General features: G+C 28.6%; 1 protein-coding gene across 1 annotated transcript; it reads right to left on the minus strand.

The window, feature by feature from the left end:
* Positions 1-5195: 5195 nt before the first annotated feature.
* Positions 5196-18843, minus strand: LOC132918096 (F-box only protein 11). The gene is made up of 9 exons (XM_060979183.1): positions 17880-18843; positions 15674-16003; positions 11422-12368; positions 11050-11353; positions 10680-10983; positions 8912-9132; positions 7336-7554; positions 7060-7267; positions 5196-6878 (listed from the first exon to the last, which is right to left on the minus strand). The coding sequence occupies exons 1-9, from the start codon at positions 17977-17979 to the stop codon at positions 6749-6751; spliced, it is 2763 nt and encodes a 920-aa protein (XP_060835166.1). The 5' UTR covers positions 17980-18843; the 3' UTR covers positions 5196-6748.
* Positions 18844-19062: the final 219 nt, after the last annotated feature.

The raw sequence follows: 19062 nt of genomic DNA on the forward strand, positions 1-19062 counted from the left end.
AAAAATATTTAAAAATATAATTTTTTAATAAACACGTTGTTTTTTAACAACTTGAAACTATGTAAAAAAATGTTTTAAAAAAAAATACTTTTTGAAATGATGAGTGTTTTATGATAAAAGAATCACCCTATGTATACCTATATAAAAATTAATTTTATAAACTGATAAGTGGTAGAGTCAATACAATTATGAACAAAAATATAATAAATATGTTAGGTAATTGCAATAAGAATGTTTTAATTTTGATAATATATTAATATCTAATAAATTGTATCTATCTAAATAAACCGCCAATTAGGAATAATAAAATAAATCACTAATTGTTAACTGCAGGTACCTAATTGGTATCTGAAAAGTGTCTAAAGATTGTCAGCTAATATTTAAAACAAAATATCAAGTGTAAGTATTAAAGTATTTACCATCTAGTTCCATCAAGGGACCCACCAAAAATATTGCATAAAGCCCCAAAATACGTAGGCAGTGCAGTCATTGATTACAACTCACTGTTTTTAACACTAAATGATTAAAAGTTCGAATGAGGGGGAAATTAAGTGATGTTCTCAAAACTGTGATTGAAATGATAAACTACATTAAAAACAACCAGTTAAATATTGAATATTTGAAGAATTATGTAAAAATTAAAAATATCAGTATACAGAATAGTAGAACACACTACTCTGTTGTTTTATACTGAAATACATTGGCTTTCAAGAGGTAAAATATTAAATCGTGTATTAGAACTTAAAAGATAAAATATATAAAGTTTAAAATAAATAAACAAATAAAAAATATATATTATATTTTATATTTATATTATTATTATTATTTATTATAATAAATAGGTACCTAATAGGTCAATTATAATTTTTTTTTTCAATGTTTCAGGGAAACATAAATAATTATGCAAATACAATTGATGGTGTAATGTGGTGTGCTAAATTAAGTTATAACTTTAAACTTCGTGTATCACCTATGCTGCAAGATCGTAAAGATAATATAATTTCTACAAATGATAAAATTGAATGTTTAAAAAAATAACAATTTACGGTTATCTATCGCACAAAAAACATGATGATTTGTCATGCTTTTCTTCAGTCGAAGAATTAGTAGTAGGTACATTTAACTATTTAAGAACGGATCATTAGAAAATTTAATTGAAAAATATAATATATGAACAATTAATGACACTTTCGCGAAGTTTTAAGAGTTATTTTTCATCACTTTCAACGACTGAAATACAATGGGTAATTTCATTTTATTATGGTCCATGTGAGGAAGAAAATATTAAAAATATATACTTAACTTCTACGGGAAAAGAACATTTATTAGAAATATTATCAAAAATACAAATATACAATGTTAAAATCTAATAATTTTGTGCAATTTTTGAGCAAAAAAGCATTGCAAATTTGGCTTCCTTTTGCAACATCATACATGTGCGAATCAGCATTTTCGACATTAGAAATAACAAAAACCAATCACAAGGCATAGGATACCATTATTATCCTATATAAACTAATAAGTACCTACTGCTTTTATAATATAATACAGTAGATTCTCGTTATGTCGAATCTCAAGGAGAACAGAAAAAAGTTCGAGATATCGAGTTTTATTAAAAAATAAAAAAAATAATATAAAATATGTTTGTTGTACAATGTATATGATTATTATTTACGAATGCCTAATATACATAATTTGAATACTTAAAATACTGAAATGCCTGAATAAATTATTTTTTTAAAAAAAAATCTGTCATTAAAGTTTGCTTAATATTGCTTCTTTCTGCCACGACGTCTTCCAAATTAGATAATGCAGAAAAAGCCTTATCTTCCATACCTATAGTAGTCTCAACAAAATTCCTTAGTGTTTTTAAAGCATGTTTAGCTTGTTGAATTGTAACTTCAAAAATGACTTCCACCTCATTTTGTGGTTCGTCTTCACTCTCGCTGGAATTTTCAATGGTTTCTAATCAAATTTCGTTATCTGTCCATGTTCCACGTATACATTAATTCCTTTAAAACACCTAGGCTTTTTTGCTTTACCAATGACAACTAATTTTAGTTTTTCAGTTCCAGACATATTTGCTCCTACCATAATTGTAATGCGCTTTTTACCGTATTTTCCTTAATTCCTGTTTTAGCAGTAATAAAAATATTATTTGTGAACTCGAGATAACGAAAAACGATTAATTTTATATCGAGTTATCGAGAGCAAGACACTATTAAGTGTAATAGTAGTTTCAAGGGGAATTCAAAGTAGTTCGAGATAACGAAAAATTCGAGATAGCGACGTTCGACATATTAAGAATCTACTGTGTATAAATGTATTAATAAATATTTATATATAATATTAAATATTGCAATCATAACTTTTTCAAAAATCACTTGTTATAACTAAAACTGTGATTAGAGTAACGTCATACAAAAAATGGTTAAGAAGGAACCACTGTTATAAGGTATAGACTGTAGACAAGCATGTTAAGTTGTTTCCTTTTGCTTTGAAGATGTGTTCCCCAGGTGAATCTCCTGTCAAGTATCAGGCCAAGGTATTTTGTTTCCCTTGAATGGCGGATTACAGAGTTGTTAAATGTAATTTCAAGACAGTCCTTTGGTCTAAGGGTGGTGTAATGTGAGTAAATTTTAGTTAATTTATTTTTATTTTCCAGGTATTGCATCAATGAGATAAAATGTTGAGATGATTACATCTGTACAGCTGAACAGTACTTTTTCCGTTTTTCGTTTCAAGAAAAGTAGCAATAACATCAACAACTCTGTGAAGTGACATGTTTTGTGTTCGCCAAAAGGGCTCTTAATACACAGTTAGCCCCAATGACTCGCACTATAAGATGTGGTAATACGTAAATAATATAAAAAGAGAGCTTTTGATCGAAAATATTGTAGTAATTATATTAAATAATAATAATGTTAATAATAATTATAATAATGGTGGACGTCTCCACGAATTACAATAAATAAATAATAAACCAAGTAATAATAATATGATTTATACGCAAACGTCCAAAAGGAGTATGATAACAATAATAATAATAATAATAATACGACCGTGATAGCGTCGACGACGCGATATGGTCGTTATCACGATGTTGATTGGCGACCGGGTCCGACAACTTGCACGACGACGGCGATTTATCAGCACAGCCGTAGGTCAATGACCGTAAGTGTGACACGGCAACGTCGGCAACACGTCGAAGCAATTGAGTAGCGCAAACCACGGGATATATTTATAATAGCTGGCGGACGGCACACGCACTGACCGCAGACAGGTCGCAATTTTCAAAGGCGCTCTTCAAAGTATAACGATACACGACACGTAGAATTTGTGTAACGCGGCGCACGCAGACCGAGATGGTCGCTCACAAAAACAAACTAAAGGCCGCAAAATGCCGGACGTACGGCGAAGCAACGACTGGTGATCACGAATGCCGGAAAAAAAGTCCCCGTTAATAAAATCATACGAAAAACATGATTGTACGTAATTATTAATTTTATTTGTAAAATTTCAACCATTTTTGTGCTATGTTAGATAGCTTAGCTTTTCTGCCACTAAGTCACGTCTAAGAAGGAATGGATTATCTTAAAACTGTTGTTCCTCCAGACGCGGAAGACTTAGTTGATTATTTTGATTCGGTTTATGTAAGTGGTCCTTTGCGTAGAATAGGAACTGATGACGATTTAAGCATTCGGTTTCGTCGACTTCCTCCTCAATACCCTCCTCCGACGTGGAATGTGCACCAAAGTACCTTACTGAATAGTAGTAGAACCATCAACCAACAACGTGTGTGAAGGTTGGAATAATAGGTTTAATCATTTGGTTGGGCATAAAAATCCATCGATTTGGAAATTATTGAAAAATATGAAAAACGAAGTGGGGGCTGATAACGCCGAATTAGCATTGAGTGAAAAAGGGCAATTAACTTACAAGCGACCACATAAAGGGCATATAATGCAAACTCGATTAAAAAATTTATGCGAACAATTTACTAGGGGAGAATTGAGCGTTGATCAATCTTCTTGACAAATATAGGGCATAATATAAGAATGAAATTTAATTAAATTTGTAATAAGTGTATTTTTTTCTTTAACTTGTAAAAATATAATTATACATATACCTGTAACACATAATTTTGTATTTTTGTAAAATTTTTTGTAATAAATGTAATAATTACGTACAATCATGTTTTTTCGTATGGTTTTATTAACGGGGACTATTTTTCCGTTTACCGGTGACCACTACAAAGCACGGCAGGCGGCTTGCCGGACGTTAGATAGCCAGACGGACATCGTCGGCAATCTCCGATTATCATCGTTAATGGCAATAATGGCACAGATAACTATTATTAGGCCGTGTGTGAGTCGCGAACATTTTGGGTGAAAACCAAATTAGAATTCTGTATGGCATTTTTTCATGGGATATTAATAATAGTGACAAGAAATTTTTCAAAAATGTTTACACTTGTACAAAGTGGTCTGAGAATATTTCACCAGCTGGCAGCTATTAAACCGTAATCGCACCAATTTCACATTAATTAATGGCGAAAAATACTACAAATTTCAAACTTAAAGAGTGGTAAAATGTATGTTTATAGGTGCTTCGTCATCAATTATTTTCATTGATCTCTAGGATCCATGTGATACCATATTAGATATAAAATTATGCAAAAGCAAACAAATAATATGGATTATTGTGTATACACGGCTAGTAAAACGTTCTGTAAGATAACTTAATAAATGTATTGACATCACTCTAGGATCTAGCACCAGTCTAATTTAAAACAATTTTCAAATGATTTAAGTAAAGAAATTATGATCACATTGAATTACAAAACATACTTAATTAGGTACATATGTGACATCATAATGATAATCGCCCAGCTTGAACAAGGTTTTTTCAGGATTCAAGTTAAATCATGAATCTTGAGTTTTGGAATAGACTGGTTGCAAAAAAATCATTTTGAAAGGTATCAGGTACTCAGTATCTGATAAAGTATCAAATACCAATCACTAAGGTAACATCATACTTTTCCCCAGTATCAATAGGGATTCTGAACAAAAAAATTAATACGGCTTCATTTTGGCATAAAACTAATTCCAAACTAGGGTTGTTGGCATGACATAGTTATAAATACAATAGTATTACACAATAAGTAATAAGAATAATTATGATACAACAGTCAATTAAGATCAGGAAATAAAGTATTTTACTAGTTTTATTAATCATCATAATATTATGTTAAAATGAAATTAAATCACAACCTTAAATACATTTGAAGAATAGAAAAAATATTTAATAATTATGAAAATAAAAACAGCAAATTAAAAATGTTTAAAAAAAACTGTCCTGATAGTTTGGAGTGTTTTCCTGTACAAAATATTAATTTATGGCACAACACAGCATAAAAAAAAGAAAACAAATTGAATTTAAAAAAAATTATTTACACATTTTTGTTAAATAAATGCATTACAATAAAATGTCAAGCAAACACATAAACAACAACTCTAAACACTAAGAAAAATTGCACGCAGGACCTGTGATTTTATTTAAGGATGATAAGAATCATAGTGCTATATAATTTCTAACATTTTTTTTTTTATATATTAGTTTGTTTTGAGCAATGGAAAGACAGAAAAAAATTGTTTTAATATTATGGTAACGTTTTTTTCTTTCTTTTTTTCATTAAGTGCTGTTTATTTAGTTATTATGTCAAGTATAAATATATATAAATATATACCATATTATATATTTATATATAAATACATGAAAAAAAATTGTGAAATCAACATTTTTTATGTTATTTTGAAAACATGTACATTAAGTCTACGAAAAAAAAACGAATACAAATTAACAAATACAAATATTTTAAATTATTTTTAACTCTATTTACAAAATTATTTTTGATGTCGAGTTTCAAATATTTCTAAAATTATTTATAAACAATATAGATGTAGTACATTCTATTACCATTACAATTAAAGCTTAGATGTTACATGGAAATAATTTATACACAAAACGGCCTTAACTAATATACAATAATTGTCTAGAATGATACAAAAAAAAAATGATAATTTATATGAAAAATAATATATATATATATTCAATAAATATATTGCACAATTTATAAAAAGTACACACTCTAATATTAATTACATTTAATAAATTAAATCGATATATATATTTATTATAATATACATCAAAATTAATAATTAAAATACGAAAAAAAATACAAATTAAATTTTAATTTTGTTAATTTATTAACAGACTTGATAGATTAATACCATAATTTAGATTTAAGCCTAATGGTAGGTAATATTCAGGTAATCTGATTTAAGTATAAAAAAAAAAATTTCCTATCAAGAATAAGGTGAGCCAACCAATTGTTTTGTTTAAATTTGAATGGCTTATTATTATTAACATGAAATGATAAATCACATAATTATGCAGTCAAAAATATTTATCCAAAATAATACACAATGAATTAGTAATAATAAATTGGACAATATATTAGGTTGTACGTTTTATTCAGTTTTAAAACGAAAAGGTTTTTTGTTAAGTAGAAGAACAAAAGGAATGAATAAATTTATACTTAAGGTTACATAATAAACCATATAAGGGGTTTATTAATTGGTTCATTTACCATCAAGTATTATTTACTAACAATTAAAAAATCCTAATATGATACATACATTTTGTTTTACTTAATATTAAGTACTTAAAATGTCTTCTTTACTTTTTAATTCACCATTAAAGTATGTGATTCAATAGGTGCTGCTGAGTCATAAAGTGTATCTGTGTCCTGGGTTGGCTCTCCTTGTAACTGACATTGGTTATTTAATGTGCCAGCTCCACAATCACAGAAAAATCTATAATACAAAAGTTTTATAGTTATTTAATTAAATATTATGGTTATATCTAAAAAGATATGAAAATATATTGTTTATTTAAAAGATTTCTAAGCCTTTATTGCTGAATTGAAAATATAAATAACACAAATAAAATATTTTCTATGAAATATAATCATACTATATTTTATACTAGACATACCTGTCATGCCTTATGAATTCAACATCATGTCCAGCATGGCATGTTTTTATACAATTTACACAAATTGCATTTCTATCAGTCGTGTTGCAAGTCTGACAACGGTAAAAATCATGCATTGGAAATGAAGTGTATGAGGATATTTTATACAAACATTGACCATTACATACAGCCTTTTCTACAGCATCTTGGTTACTATAAATTTTATTGCCTAAAAATATAAAATTAATAACAATTCTTCAAAAATCATATTAAGATTCATAAATAAACTATACTTACATCTAACAATAGGTTGTACACCACTGGCTAAACAAAGCCCACCAAAACGATTATTAAATATTTGATTACTATCTAAGGTAGCTGTTGCGTTGTTAGTGATTTCAACGCCAGCAGCTAAGCCATCAAAAATTCTATTGCGCCTCAATGTAGGATGACTTTGAGTTGAAATTAAAACACCAGCTTGAGCGTTTCTAAATATTTCATTTTCTTCTAAATTACCTAAAAAAAATAATATATCTTATTAATGGAAGAGGTTCATATAAAATAATCAAAAGAAATTGTGAGATTGAATAATATTTTTGTTAAAAATACAATTTTGCAAAAAAAATAAAATTATATTTAATATAATAATATTTAACATTTTTTATATATATATAGGTATTTGAATAAGATTATAAAATATTAGTATAAGTAACTACTATTGTTGGATTGTTGGATCAAAGTACTTTGATTCACAAACGAAGAAAAGAATGATTAGAAGCAAACAGGTTAATAGGTAGGTGGTTAATATTTACAGGTATTATTAAGTTTCAGTGAAATCATATTTATGCTACAACATAAAACTCAAGTTATTGAATATTAAAACATTTTATCAATTCAAATACACTGTAAATTATTCTATTTTGTATAATATAAACAGTTGAATGCAGGGAATACTACCATAAAAAAAAGTAAATAAGGGAAGCAAAAATTTTAGATTAAATAATACCATATTATAAATAAGTATTCAACACTATTATTTGGTCACCACCAAGCATGATTTAAGATAGTACTATCTTAAACCATGTCACCAGGTAAACTATGTTTACTCGGGTCAGCAAATGTATAACATAAGATTGGTGCACAAAGCTCTTTTCCGTGTTTCTTAGGTTATAAGGTTATAACTTCAAGTCATATGCAAGCGAAAATCCAATCACTTGATCGAGTATCATTTCTATATTATTTTAGACTATAGGTACAGCTGCACATGCTGTGGCAAAAAATTAAAACTATTATCAAATAACAAAAGGCAATGAGTGGCACTCGCTATATTTCACCTAGTTTGTTTTACTAGTTCTCATTTTAATGAAATTTTTTGCCAAAGCATGTGCAGCTGTACCTATAGCCTAAAATAATATAGAAATGATACTCGATCAACTGATTGGATTTTCGCTTACATGTGACCTGAAGTTATAACCTTATAACTTAAGAAATATGGAAAAGAGCTCTGTGCACCAATCTTAGGTTATACATTTGCTGACCCGAGTAAACATAGTTTGGGGTTTAAAAAAAGAAATTCTTAAAAACTGAAAAACTAAAATATTAATGAAGGACTTACACTTGTATGTATGAAATAGTACTTGTAAGAAACATAAGTAAAAAAGACCAATAGTTTAATTATAACACTGATCAAATTGTGGTGCACTTAATAACAAGATAGATGATACCAAACAGGAAAATTCAGCATATGTTAATGATGTTAATTGTCACCATTCAGCACGTTGAATATATATTAATTTAATATAATAAAATAAGCAAATATCAAAACAATTGTTTTTAAAAATTTTACAACAATATAAAATAACAAACATCTTACCTTTACCACCATTGAATATACATATTCCACCGTCTCTGCCATCATAGATCTTATTGCGTTTAAGTGTTGGGTTAGAATCTGTTTTTATCCAAACACCAGCCATTGCATTATCAAATATTTCATTTTGTTCCAAAACTCCTAATCCACCATTATATACTAAAACTCCACCATTTTGACCTCCCCAGATTTTATTACCTTTAATTATTGGATTACTACCAGTTCTAAAAAAAAAAATATATATATTATTATTTTATGAACTAAGCACTTATTAAATACAAAACACTAAATGTATCAAAAAATTAAAACATATTTAATAATGTTGGGTTAATATTATTTATCTCAATTTAATAACTAATACACAAAATAAAGAATATGAATTTAACACACAAAAATTATAACTCTTTGCATTTTTCATTTTTACTGTTTTATACAACATTTATTTAGGTAAGTAAAACATTATAAATAGTCATAACTGGTAAATAATTTACCTTAATTACCAATATGTTAATATTAAGTTTCTTTAATACATTAAATAATTTTTAAAACCTACTTAGATCATCAGATGTTAGATTAACAGATACCAACTAATTATAATAATTTATATGATAAGTTAAGTTATTAGGGTTGGGCAGTATTAAAGGTACAATTGTATATTGTATTTTGTAACTTGTATCATGAATCATGATACATAATTTTAAAGTATCAAGTATTATGTATCTTATTTTTTCGAAAGATATAAAATACTATTATTGTAAACAATTGTACTAAATAGTACCAAACAATTTGATTTGCATTACACTTAAAACTTAAAATAAATGTTACAATAAATTATGGTAATATTTTTTTGTGTGTGTATTATTAATATTGTATTGTAGATAATTTTATCGCGAATACCTAAACTGAATATTTTTACGAAAAATTGTCTTTGTGCAATCAAGCCAAATTAACGATAACAAAATTACCTCACAATATTATAACTTGCAATATAATTTAAAAAACATAAAATTAAATTAAGGTGTCCATATACCCAACTACAGTCATACAGATAAGCACTAAACTGGAATTTTTATTCTTATAAAATATGAATACTCTACCTAGATATGAATGTAAAATTTATACCAGTTAAAACTGAGATGTAATTTTTATGTAATTTATTAATTTTAATATTTATTTTGATGTATTTATAATTTATACATAGTAATGTATTAGTTATAATTTTATAATATTGTGTATTGAACTATTGACTATTATTATTATTTTTTACTTTTAACTATTATTTATATTTATGACTTTATATATATTTATGTATAAACAGTTTAAAACAGAGACGTTTAATAATTAATAAAATTCAATTGGAAATATAAAAATATCATGTATCTTGTATCTTTTCTACATTCACAATGTACCTTTTATCTAAATACACTAAATTCATGTATCATGTATAATGATATTTTGTTTTGAGTGACTTGTCTAACCCTGTAAGTTGTATTCCTTATTTTAAATATTTACTTAAAAATGAAAATTTTGAAAAGTGGTTCTTTTCTCATTAGTGGTGTACATTAATTGACAGACAACAAATATCATGATGTCATCAACTTTAGAAAAAAGATCAGTAACATACTTTAAATGTGTTATTATTTTTATTTTACAATGTTTTGAGTACAATTTAAAAGAAGTTAAGAAGTAGTAGCCTATTTCTTTTTATCTTTAAAATACAGCAATAGATTTTTGATCTTTAATATGTTCACACAGAAAAATTATTACTCACCTTATTTGAACACCAGAATATAAGTGATTAAAAATGTCGTTGTCTTCAAGTTTTCCATGTCCATTATCATAGAAATATACACCCACTTGTTTACCCGAATGGATTCGGTTGCGCCGCAAAACTGGAGTACTACCCGTAGTGATCCAAACACCAGCTAATGTGTTTGCGTATACTTCATTTTCTTCAACAAGCCCTGCACCTTTCTCATGTACGTATATTCCACCATGTTGTCCATGATGAATTTTATTATGCCTAACAATAGGGTCACTGTTTGTACGAATTTGAATACCAGCTAATGCATTTCCTGATAAAATATATATAAATATATGAATATTTATATCATGATATTTATAAATATCTTTGTACTAACCATATATATTATTATGTTCAATAAGTCCTCTGCCTTCACCAAATATATATACTCCACCTTGATGTCCATTATATATATCATTCCGCCGTATAGTTGGATTGCTATTTGAAGTGATCCAAACACCAGCAAAGTTATTACTATGAATTCTGTTATCAATAAACTGGCCAAGACCATTTTCATGGACATAAATGCCACCTGTCTGACCATGATGAATCTCACATTGTACAACAGATGGATTTGCTCCAGCTTTGACTTCAAAACCAGCAATGCGGTTATTATGAATGTCATTAGCTTCAAAAAAACCCTTAACAAAAAGAAGAAATTGTAAGAATAAGTAAAATAGAATAATTTATTTTTAAAATTAATAATTACCAATCCATTATCAAATGTAAATATGCCCACATCTCTTCCATGATGTATATGGTTGCGACGCATTACTGGATTTGCATGATTTTTAACCCAAACACCAGCTAAAGCATTTCTACAAATTTCATTGTCTTCAAATGTTCCTTGAGCATGGTCAGTAACATATATACCAACATTTTCACAGTCACTAACATCACAATGGTGAATCCTTGGATTTGCACCAGCTCCACTTACACATACAGCAGCTCCTACAACTGATGAGCTTCTTATAATACAATGATCAATTGTAGGTGAACAATTTTCGCCAACTTCCAAACAAAAATGTTTATGATGTGGTACTGTTGAAGTAACGTTTGGAGTAAATTTTAATGTAACATGTCCCAAATAGGCACTTTTGGCACCCTCAACAAACATTACAGTTGATTCAGAATCTCTTTCAAGAATTACTGCATCAGCAACAACACCAGGAGCAGCTCCAATTAATGTTACATCTGAATCTATCACCAAAAATTCTCCACGATAAGTACCAGGATGTAAAAATATTTTTGCTCCACCATTTAAATGCTCATCTGCATAATCTAAACCCGCTTGGATTGTTTCAAAATGTGGCATTCTCCTAACTGGGTCTTTAGCAGTACCATTATAATGTGGTCGTACATGTAAACAACGTTTTTTTAGTTGCCTAAAACTTTCTTTCCACGGATTGTGGTGTTCACTTTCTTCGAATGGAATAAAATCAAAACGACAATTTTCTGTATGAAACAGTGGTGTATCATACTCAAATACACTTTGATATAATCTTTTCCATAGATTATTATCATTAGCTATTGCTTGAAATCGTTTACAAACTTGAGCTATTCTGCATAGATCTTGTTCATATAAGTAACTGAATATCGTTAACATTACCTCATCTGGCAGTTCACATTGTAAATAATGGGCGGCTGAATTTGAATCTGAAACATTCAAATATATTTTAATTTATATTCATATATAAGTACTTATAAATGGTTTATCATGGAAATTCACCAAAATGTAATAATAAATCTATACCTATATATACCAACAATAAATGAAAAACAGGAAAGAATAAAAATTTAAATATAAGACGATCATTAAATACAAAATATAAAGTACAATATATAATGTGAATATAATATAGATATCTTGGTAATATACAATTCTATTAAAGGAGCTACATAGGTATATCACAAGTTAGGAACTTTATACTAGAACTATATTTAATAATAACAAAAAATACCTATATTTTAATATAATTAAAAGCAATTTTTTTTTAATTTTTATAAAATAACCTAAAAAGAATATAACAGAATATAAGTAAATGGGTATTATCCATACATAAATAAATAAATGTTATTGTATATATATTATACCAATAGAAATAGGAAATATAAGTAGATTTCAATCATAGAAATATCTCAAGTAATTTATTTTATATGAACATAAAGTTAAAACACTTGCTTTGAACTTTCTCCAACTTCAAGCTTTATCTATATAAACAATACGGATAGTTAAATTTTTTTATTGGCTACTATATATTAGGATGCCCTCCCCTCCTTCAGAGAGACTAGAGAGCATAAAAATTGATATCTTATTTTAGAATGGAATAGGTAACTTATTTAAATAAATACCAAAAAACCTATTTAAATTTTTCTTTTTTGTTGGCTACTTATTAGAAAAACATAAAAGATATTTAACAAATTTAATGAAAACGAATCACTAAAAAAAAATCTATATGAATGAAAGAAAGAAAAATATTTTTTAGTAGATCTGATAATGTAAATAATTTATAAATGTTAAATATGATGTATACATAGTATACATGACATGAGTATACATACCAATAATTAAGAATTGATATCAGTGGTATTGGGTTTATTCAAAACTAATATATACAGTATAAATAAACATCAAATCCATCAGCATAATATAAAAGCATAAGAATATATCTTTTTATTGATTGTATTTTGCATAAAATTAATAATACTGCAATCGTTTAATTTAAAAAATTTAGTTCTAGTCGTTACTTATAATAATGTTTCCTTTCACAGAAATATTAATACCCCAAACAAATAAAATAAATACATACATGTACAGACACGAGTCTATATAATAATGTGTATGTAAAAATATACCATGGCAATAATGTCTAAGTAAATATGTCCATATAAAAAAATGCTCAAATACATCAAAATAAATAAATTTCTAATAATAAAAAATAAAAAATAAATGAATAATGTTTTAGTATAATAATTTTAATAATTTTTAAGTAGATTTTTTAAACTCATTAGTATTAGTTTTTATTTAAATTGTATAAAAATTAATTTAAAACAATTGTTTTGTTATACAAAAGTTTGTTTTTTTATATAAACAGTAAGTACACAAATGGTTTTCTGTATTCTATTGTTAGGCAATCAATTATTGGACAATATTAAAGTTACATATTATTTTCCCATGTTAATTCGATAATATTGAGTCTACGTAATCAACCAACCATACTACACACATAACATTTCTCAAGTTCTAATATTAAATTTTAAATATTGACTGAAGTTAAATTGTCAAACAAAAATAAAAAATAAATGGTATTATGTCAAATGTTACATATTATATAAAATTTAAAATACATTTACGTTAAACAAAATGGGTTTTATTTAATTGTGATTTTGAGTAATGGTTATTAGCCAACATTTTTTTTTGAAATTACAATAAAGATTTGATAATATTTACAATTAATTAATTAAAATGAGTTTACAATACACTCTGATTAAATTAGAGTTTGTTGATGAGGTTTCATTTAGTGAATTTTTTTTATTTTATTTGTCTCAAAAGATGTTTACATTTTTATTTTTAAATTTGATATTCTACATCATTAACTTTTTTAAAACTTTACAAGAATTATTCAAAATTATAATTAATAAATATATAATTAGTAATTAATAATTAATAATTTGAATATTTATAATTAATGAATTATAATCAATAATATTAAGTAGTATAATTTTTATCAGATATTGTTTTAGGATCACATTTAAAAAAAAAATCAACTTAAGTCAAATATATCCCCAAAAATTACTTTAAAAAAATAAATTTTAAGGTATTTATTTTAAATTATAGAAATTGAATTTATAGTTAAAATGGCTTCATATTAGATTGAAAGTATAAAGATCAATATGCCTATTTTAACTTTAATAATCCATAAAATTTATATTTTATACTTTTTTGTATAATAAATATTTCTTACAAATTATGGAATAAGATTATATTATTTTATATTATTAAGGTTTAATGCAGTGTTTAATTTGTGTTATGATATAAAATTTGGAAAAAATAATTTAAGAGCCTAACCAAACTTAATTTTTTTCAACATTTTTTAAAAACATTTATACTACTTATTGAGAAATTTGAAAAACTAGATACAGAGGATTCCGCTTAATGTGGGCACCGGTTAATATGGGCAAAATGGCTTGGTCCCAATACAAATGTATATTAACACGGTTAAAAAAAAACCACATAATATGGGCAATTTTTATTTTATCATAGCGTTAGAATATATGTATTTAAAAACGACTAATTTAATCTGGTTTTGTCGTATCAATGAGATTGTGTGTATCGAAAGTAATAAAAAGCCATTTAAACCTTAATGGGATTTTGTTGACTAAATGTATGTGTGTAAGTGTTATCAGAAGCAATAAAAATGAAAATAGTCCGTCTGATAAACTTGAAGCGTGTGCCCATTTTGTCAACCAGATCCACAATAAACAGCTTAGACAATGAGCAATTACAATGTTTTATATACCTTTCACATCCAAATTGTAATTATGTTTAGTATGTAAATTTAGTTTTATTTATAAAGTAATTTAATATTTTTTTCAATTGTATGATTCACATGTGCAAAATAAAAACTTTTTTTGATATAATAATTTTTTTTTAACTAATTTCGGTTTTTATGGGCAACCACTTATTGTGGGACAACAGGGCTGGTTCTGGCCTGCCCACATTAAACGGAAATGCGGAATCTACTATACTTTTTTAAAGTAGATACAAACCAGACTTGATTTTTAATTAATAAAAATCACAACTTAAAACTTTTACCAAGTGTACCTATCTTGTAATTTACCTACAGAAGTATGAAATATTATTAAGTCAATATCAAACTTTAGATACATATAAAAAGCAGAAAACAATGATAAAATATTGCAAAAAATTAAATATATAACTTAATAAATTGATCACTTACTGTCAGAGCTAGTAATTGTACATGAAGTATTTCTCCTAAGCCGTTTTCGAGCAGGTTGAGATAAAGGTGGAGTAGCAGCTGACTGTAATACTGATGCAGTAGCTGATGCTGTAGGTGATGTAGGACGAGTGGCAGTCGGGTGAACTGGTGCTGTTGCATTAAATCCAGCAGTACTAGCATCATGTAAGTGTAAAGGTGATTTTCGGCCACGTAAATCATAAGGCGGCACATGTTGAAAGCTAGTACTAGTACTAGCACCTCCTGGAGTAGCATAGCTACCACTTGCAGCAACTAAAGGTTCACATGTTACTCCAGCTTCAACAACTCCACCTAAATAATAATAAATATTACATTATAATAATAGCTATATTAAAATAAGTTTAAAAAAAAATGTATTTTAATTCAAGTAATTATTAAGTATACAAGTCGTACAAGTCATAGGTAATTTTAAATCCTCTCTAGTTACTTAGAGATTCTCAATAAATACAAATAAAAGATTTCAAATTTTAAAATAGGTATGTAAACACAATAAATGTTGTTTTAATAAGATGAAAGATATCAAATAAATTATGAAAGTAGTTATAACATAAAATACCATTAGAATTTACAAGACAATTTAAAAAAATTGGTATTAACCAAACTTTAATAGAGTAAATGTTTCAAAAGCAAGTATCAAAGTACCAACGTTTTCATTAAATACAAGTCTTTAATTTAATGCTTCAATGATTAAATGCCTAATTTAATATTTCAAGGCCCTGGACCACGGACAAGTAATTTATAACGGTTTAACTCTGATTTCTTTTTCTTTATTAAACCTCCTTGAAATAAAATAATAGGTAAATGTATGGTTATAAATAAAATTTTTCATTATTAAAAACAAAGTCCACACAATTAACAGTAGTACCTACCTACTTGAAAAATGATAATAGTTTTTTAATAGGTTTTAAATATTTTATTATAATTATTTTTTATTAATAGGTAGTTAGTAATAGTTTAACTAAAATCAATATATTTGTAACATACAATAAGTACCCAGTCTTTATCATATATCTACTACCTAATTATTGGTTAAGTAAAATCAGATAGAAACAACAAAGGAAAAAATAATAATAATGGCCAAACAGATAATCAAGTTTTGACAACCAGTCACCGGTCAAAAACTAAGCCAGAAAACTAACTACAAACCACAGCAAACTGGCCATCCGACAATAAACGTCATTCTATGTTTAAACGTCCAAGTCTAAATGTATACAAAAAATAACATTAAGTAATTCACCACCAAAAAAATGCAGTCATTTGTTTGGAACTTGAAACATTTAGTATATACATTATAGTTAACAAAATAGTTAAAAATATTTAAAGAGAGTGAACATAATATTTTAACATGATTCATCTTTATAATATCTTAACTTCTGAACTACATTGGTGACTTCCCTCTCCTGTCAATCATATCTCATCAAATTTACTTATTGTATAACATGTAAATACAAATTGTAAATATATTAAATTTTGTTTCAAAAAAAAAAAAACTTCTAAACATAGAAAAATATTTAAGAGATAACGGTAAAAGACAACAATGATGAAATATGAAGGTATTTTTGTGCGAAGCCTACCTACCTACAATTACAAGGTTACAACTGATAATCAAAAATACGGTAGACAAAATATCCAAAACAGTCACCGAATCTATCATGTGATGATCGATATGGCAGGTTTATTCACCAGAACAAAGGCACTGGTAACAGACCACCACCCTAGTGTGATTGGAAAGTCCAAGTCTTAACTACCCATTTCTCTGTTAGTAATTAAATTTCCCCCTCTTCCCCTGCATGCCACGACGTCAGTACTAGCACCAACCGAGTGCCACACAAATTACCCGCCCCCACAGGACAACCGAGGTGGCCCTATAGCAACAACAACCCCCAAAAATATAAACCAAAATCTTATGGCCGGCGGTACGACACTATCATTGCCGTCCGGTACTAAGCGGCGAAACGCAAGCCTCACGCGGAGTCTGGTTATCGATTCATAGTCGTACGCACACGAAACACATTTTACCTTGAAAGCAATCGCTTTTTGCTGGGCCGTCGCACGCTGCTCATTTCCATGGGGGCACCTCCAAGGGTCCTTACCCCCTCCACCAAACATAGCCTACAGGAGGAAACGGGAAACTGTCAGCAAAGCGATATAATACAAAGGTACTCACCAGAATTCGACGTTCTAGACGGTATAGGCAAACGGTTGGTGCCTTTTCTCCTCGTCCTCCGCGTATAAGAACGGGTAGAGCTGAACGATGCGCTCGGCATTCTCTTCGAGGATGTTTTTCGTACAATTTTTAAAACGCGTCGCGTACGGTCGGACAACAAAATGATATATAAAACGAAACAATTAAGATGCACCTATGGTATAGCGGGTAAAAAATTTATCACAAAATTGATTGATTACTATTATTATTATTATTATTATTATTATTATTATTATTATTATTATTATTATTGCACGCGAACGCGAACCTACGACGAATACATACGGACACAACACGCGCACACGTACACAATTTTATTTATAAATACAGACGTACACACACGCACACACTGACTTCTGCGGTCTGCCACTTTAAGCCTACTCCACTAGTGCTGATAAACAATAATATTATTTATTACAATATTAAAGTATTATTATTTTTTTTTATAAAATTTATATTAAGTTGCGTATGTGTGTGTATACGTGAACGCGGTGGCGGCGGCGGCGACGGCGACGACGACGACGACAACAGCGACGACGACGACGCTCTCACACACACACACAGTCACTACAGTCTGTACTCCGCAGCTCACACGCACATATACAGCATATACACACCGTAACTCGATTCTCCCGCACACACACACAATCGCGCACACCAATGCACCAACGAGCACACGGGCGCACGCACACGCTCTCGCGGTTCGGGTCGGCGGCGAAACAAAAGAAAGGAGGCACAAGGCAGCTGCTGCTGCTGCTGCTGGTCATGAACGATGACGGCGGTGAAGTCGCACAGGCATTTTTCTCCTCTCTCGGCAAACGTCTACTCTCTCTCTCTTTCACACACACACGCACGCACACGCTATCTCTCTCGTACACTCTCTCTCTCTCTGTGTCTATCGCACGCACGCACCGTAGCGCCACACAAAGTCTCCCCGCCGCGCCCCTCACTGACCACCACGGAATCGCTGCTACTACTACTACTACTACTACTACTACTACTACTACAATATTATTACTACAATAAAATACTACTACCACTACCACCCCTCGCTCACTTGAGTACCGAGAGTCCGCATGAGCGCTCACTCACCCACCTTCGGTCCGCGGAGGCGGCGGCGAACGACGTCGGACGACCGGGGACG

This window comes from Rhopalosiphum padi, chromosome 1, assembly GCF_020882245.1.
Source record: "Rhopalosiphum padi isolate XX-2018 chromosome 1, ASM2088224v1, whole genome shotgun sequence".
In the NCBI taxonomy this organism is placed as follows: domain Eukaryota; kingdom Metazoa; phylum Arthropoda; class Insecta; order Hemiptera; family Aphididae; genus Rhopalosiphum; species Rhopalosiphum padi.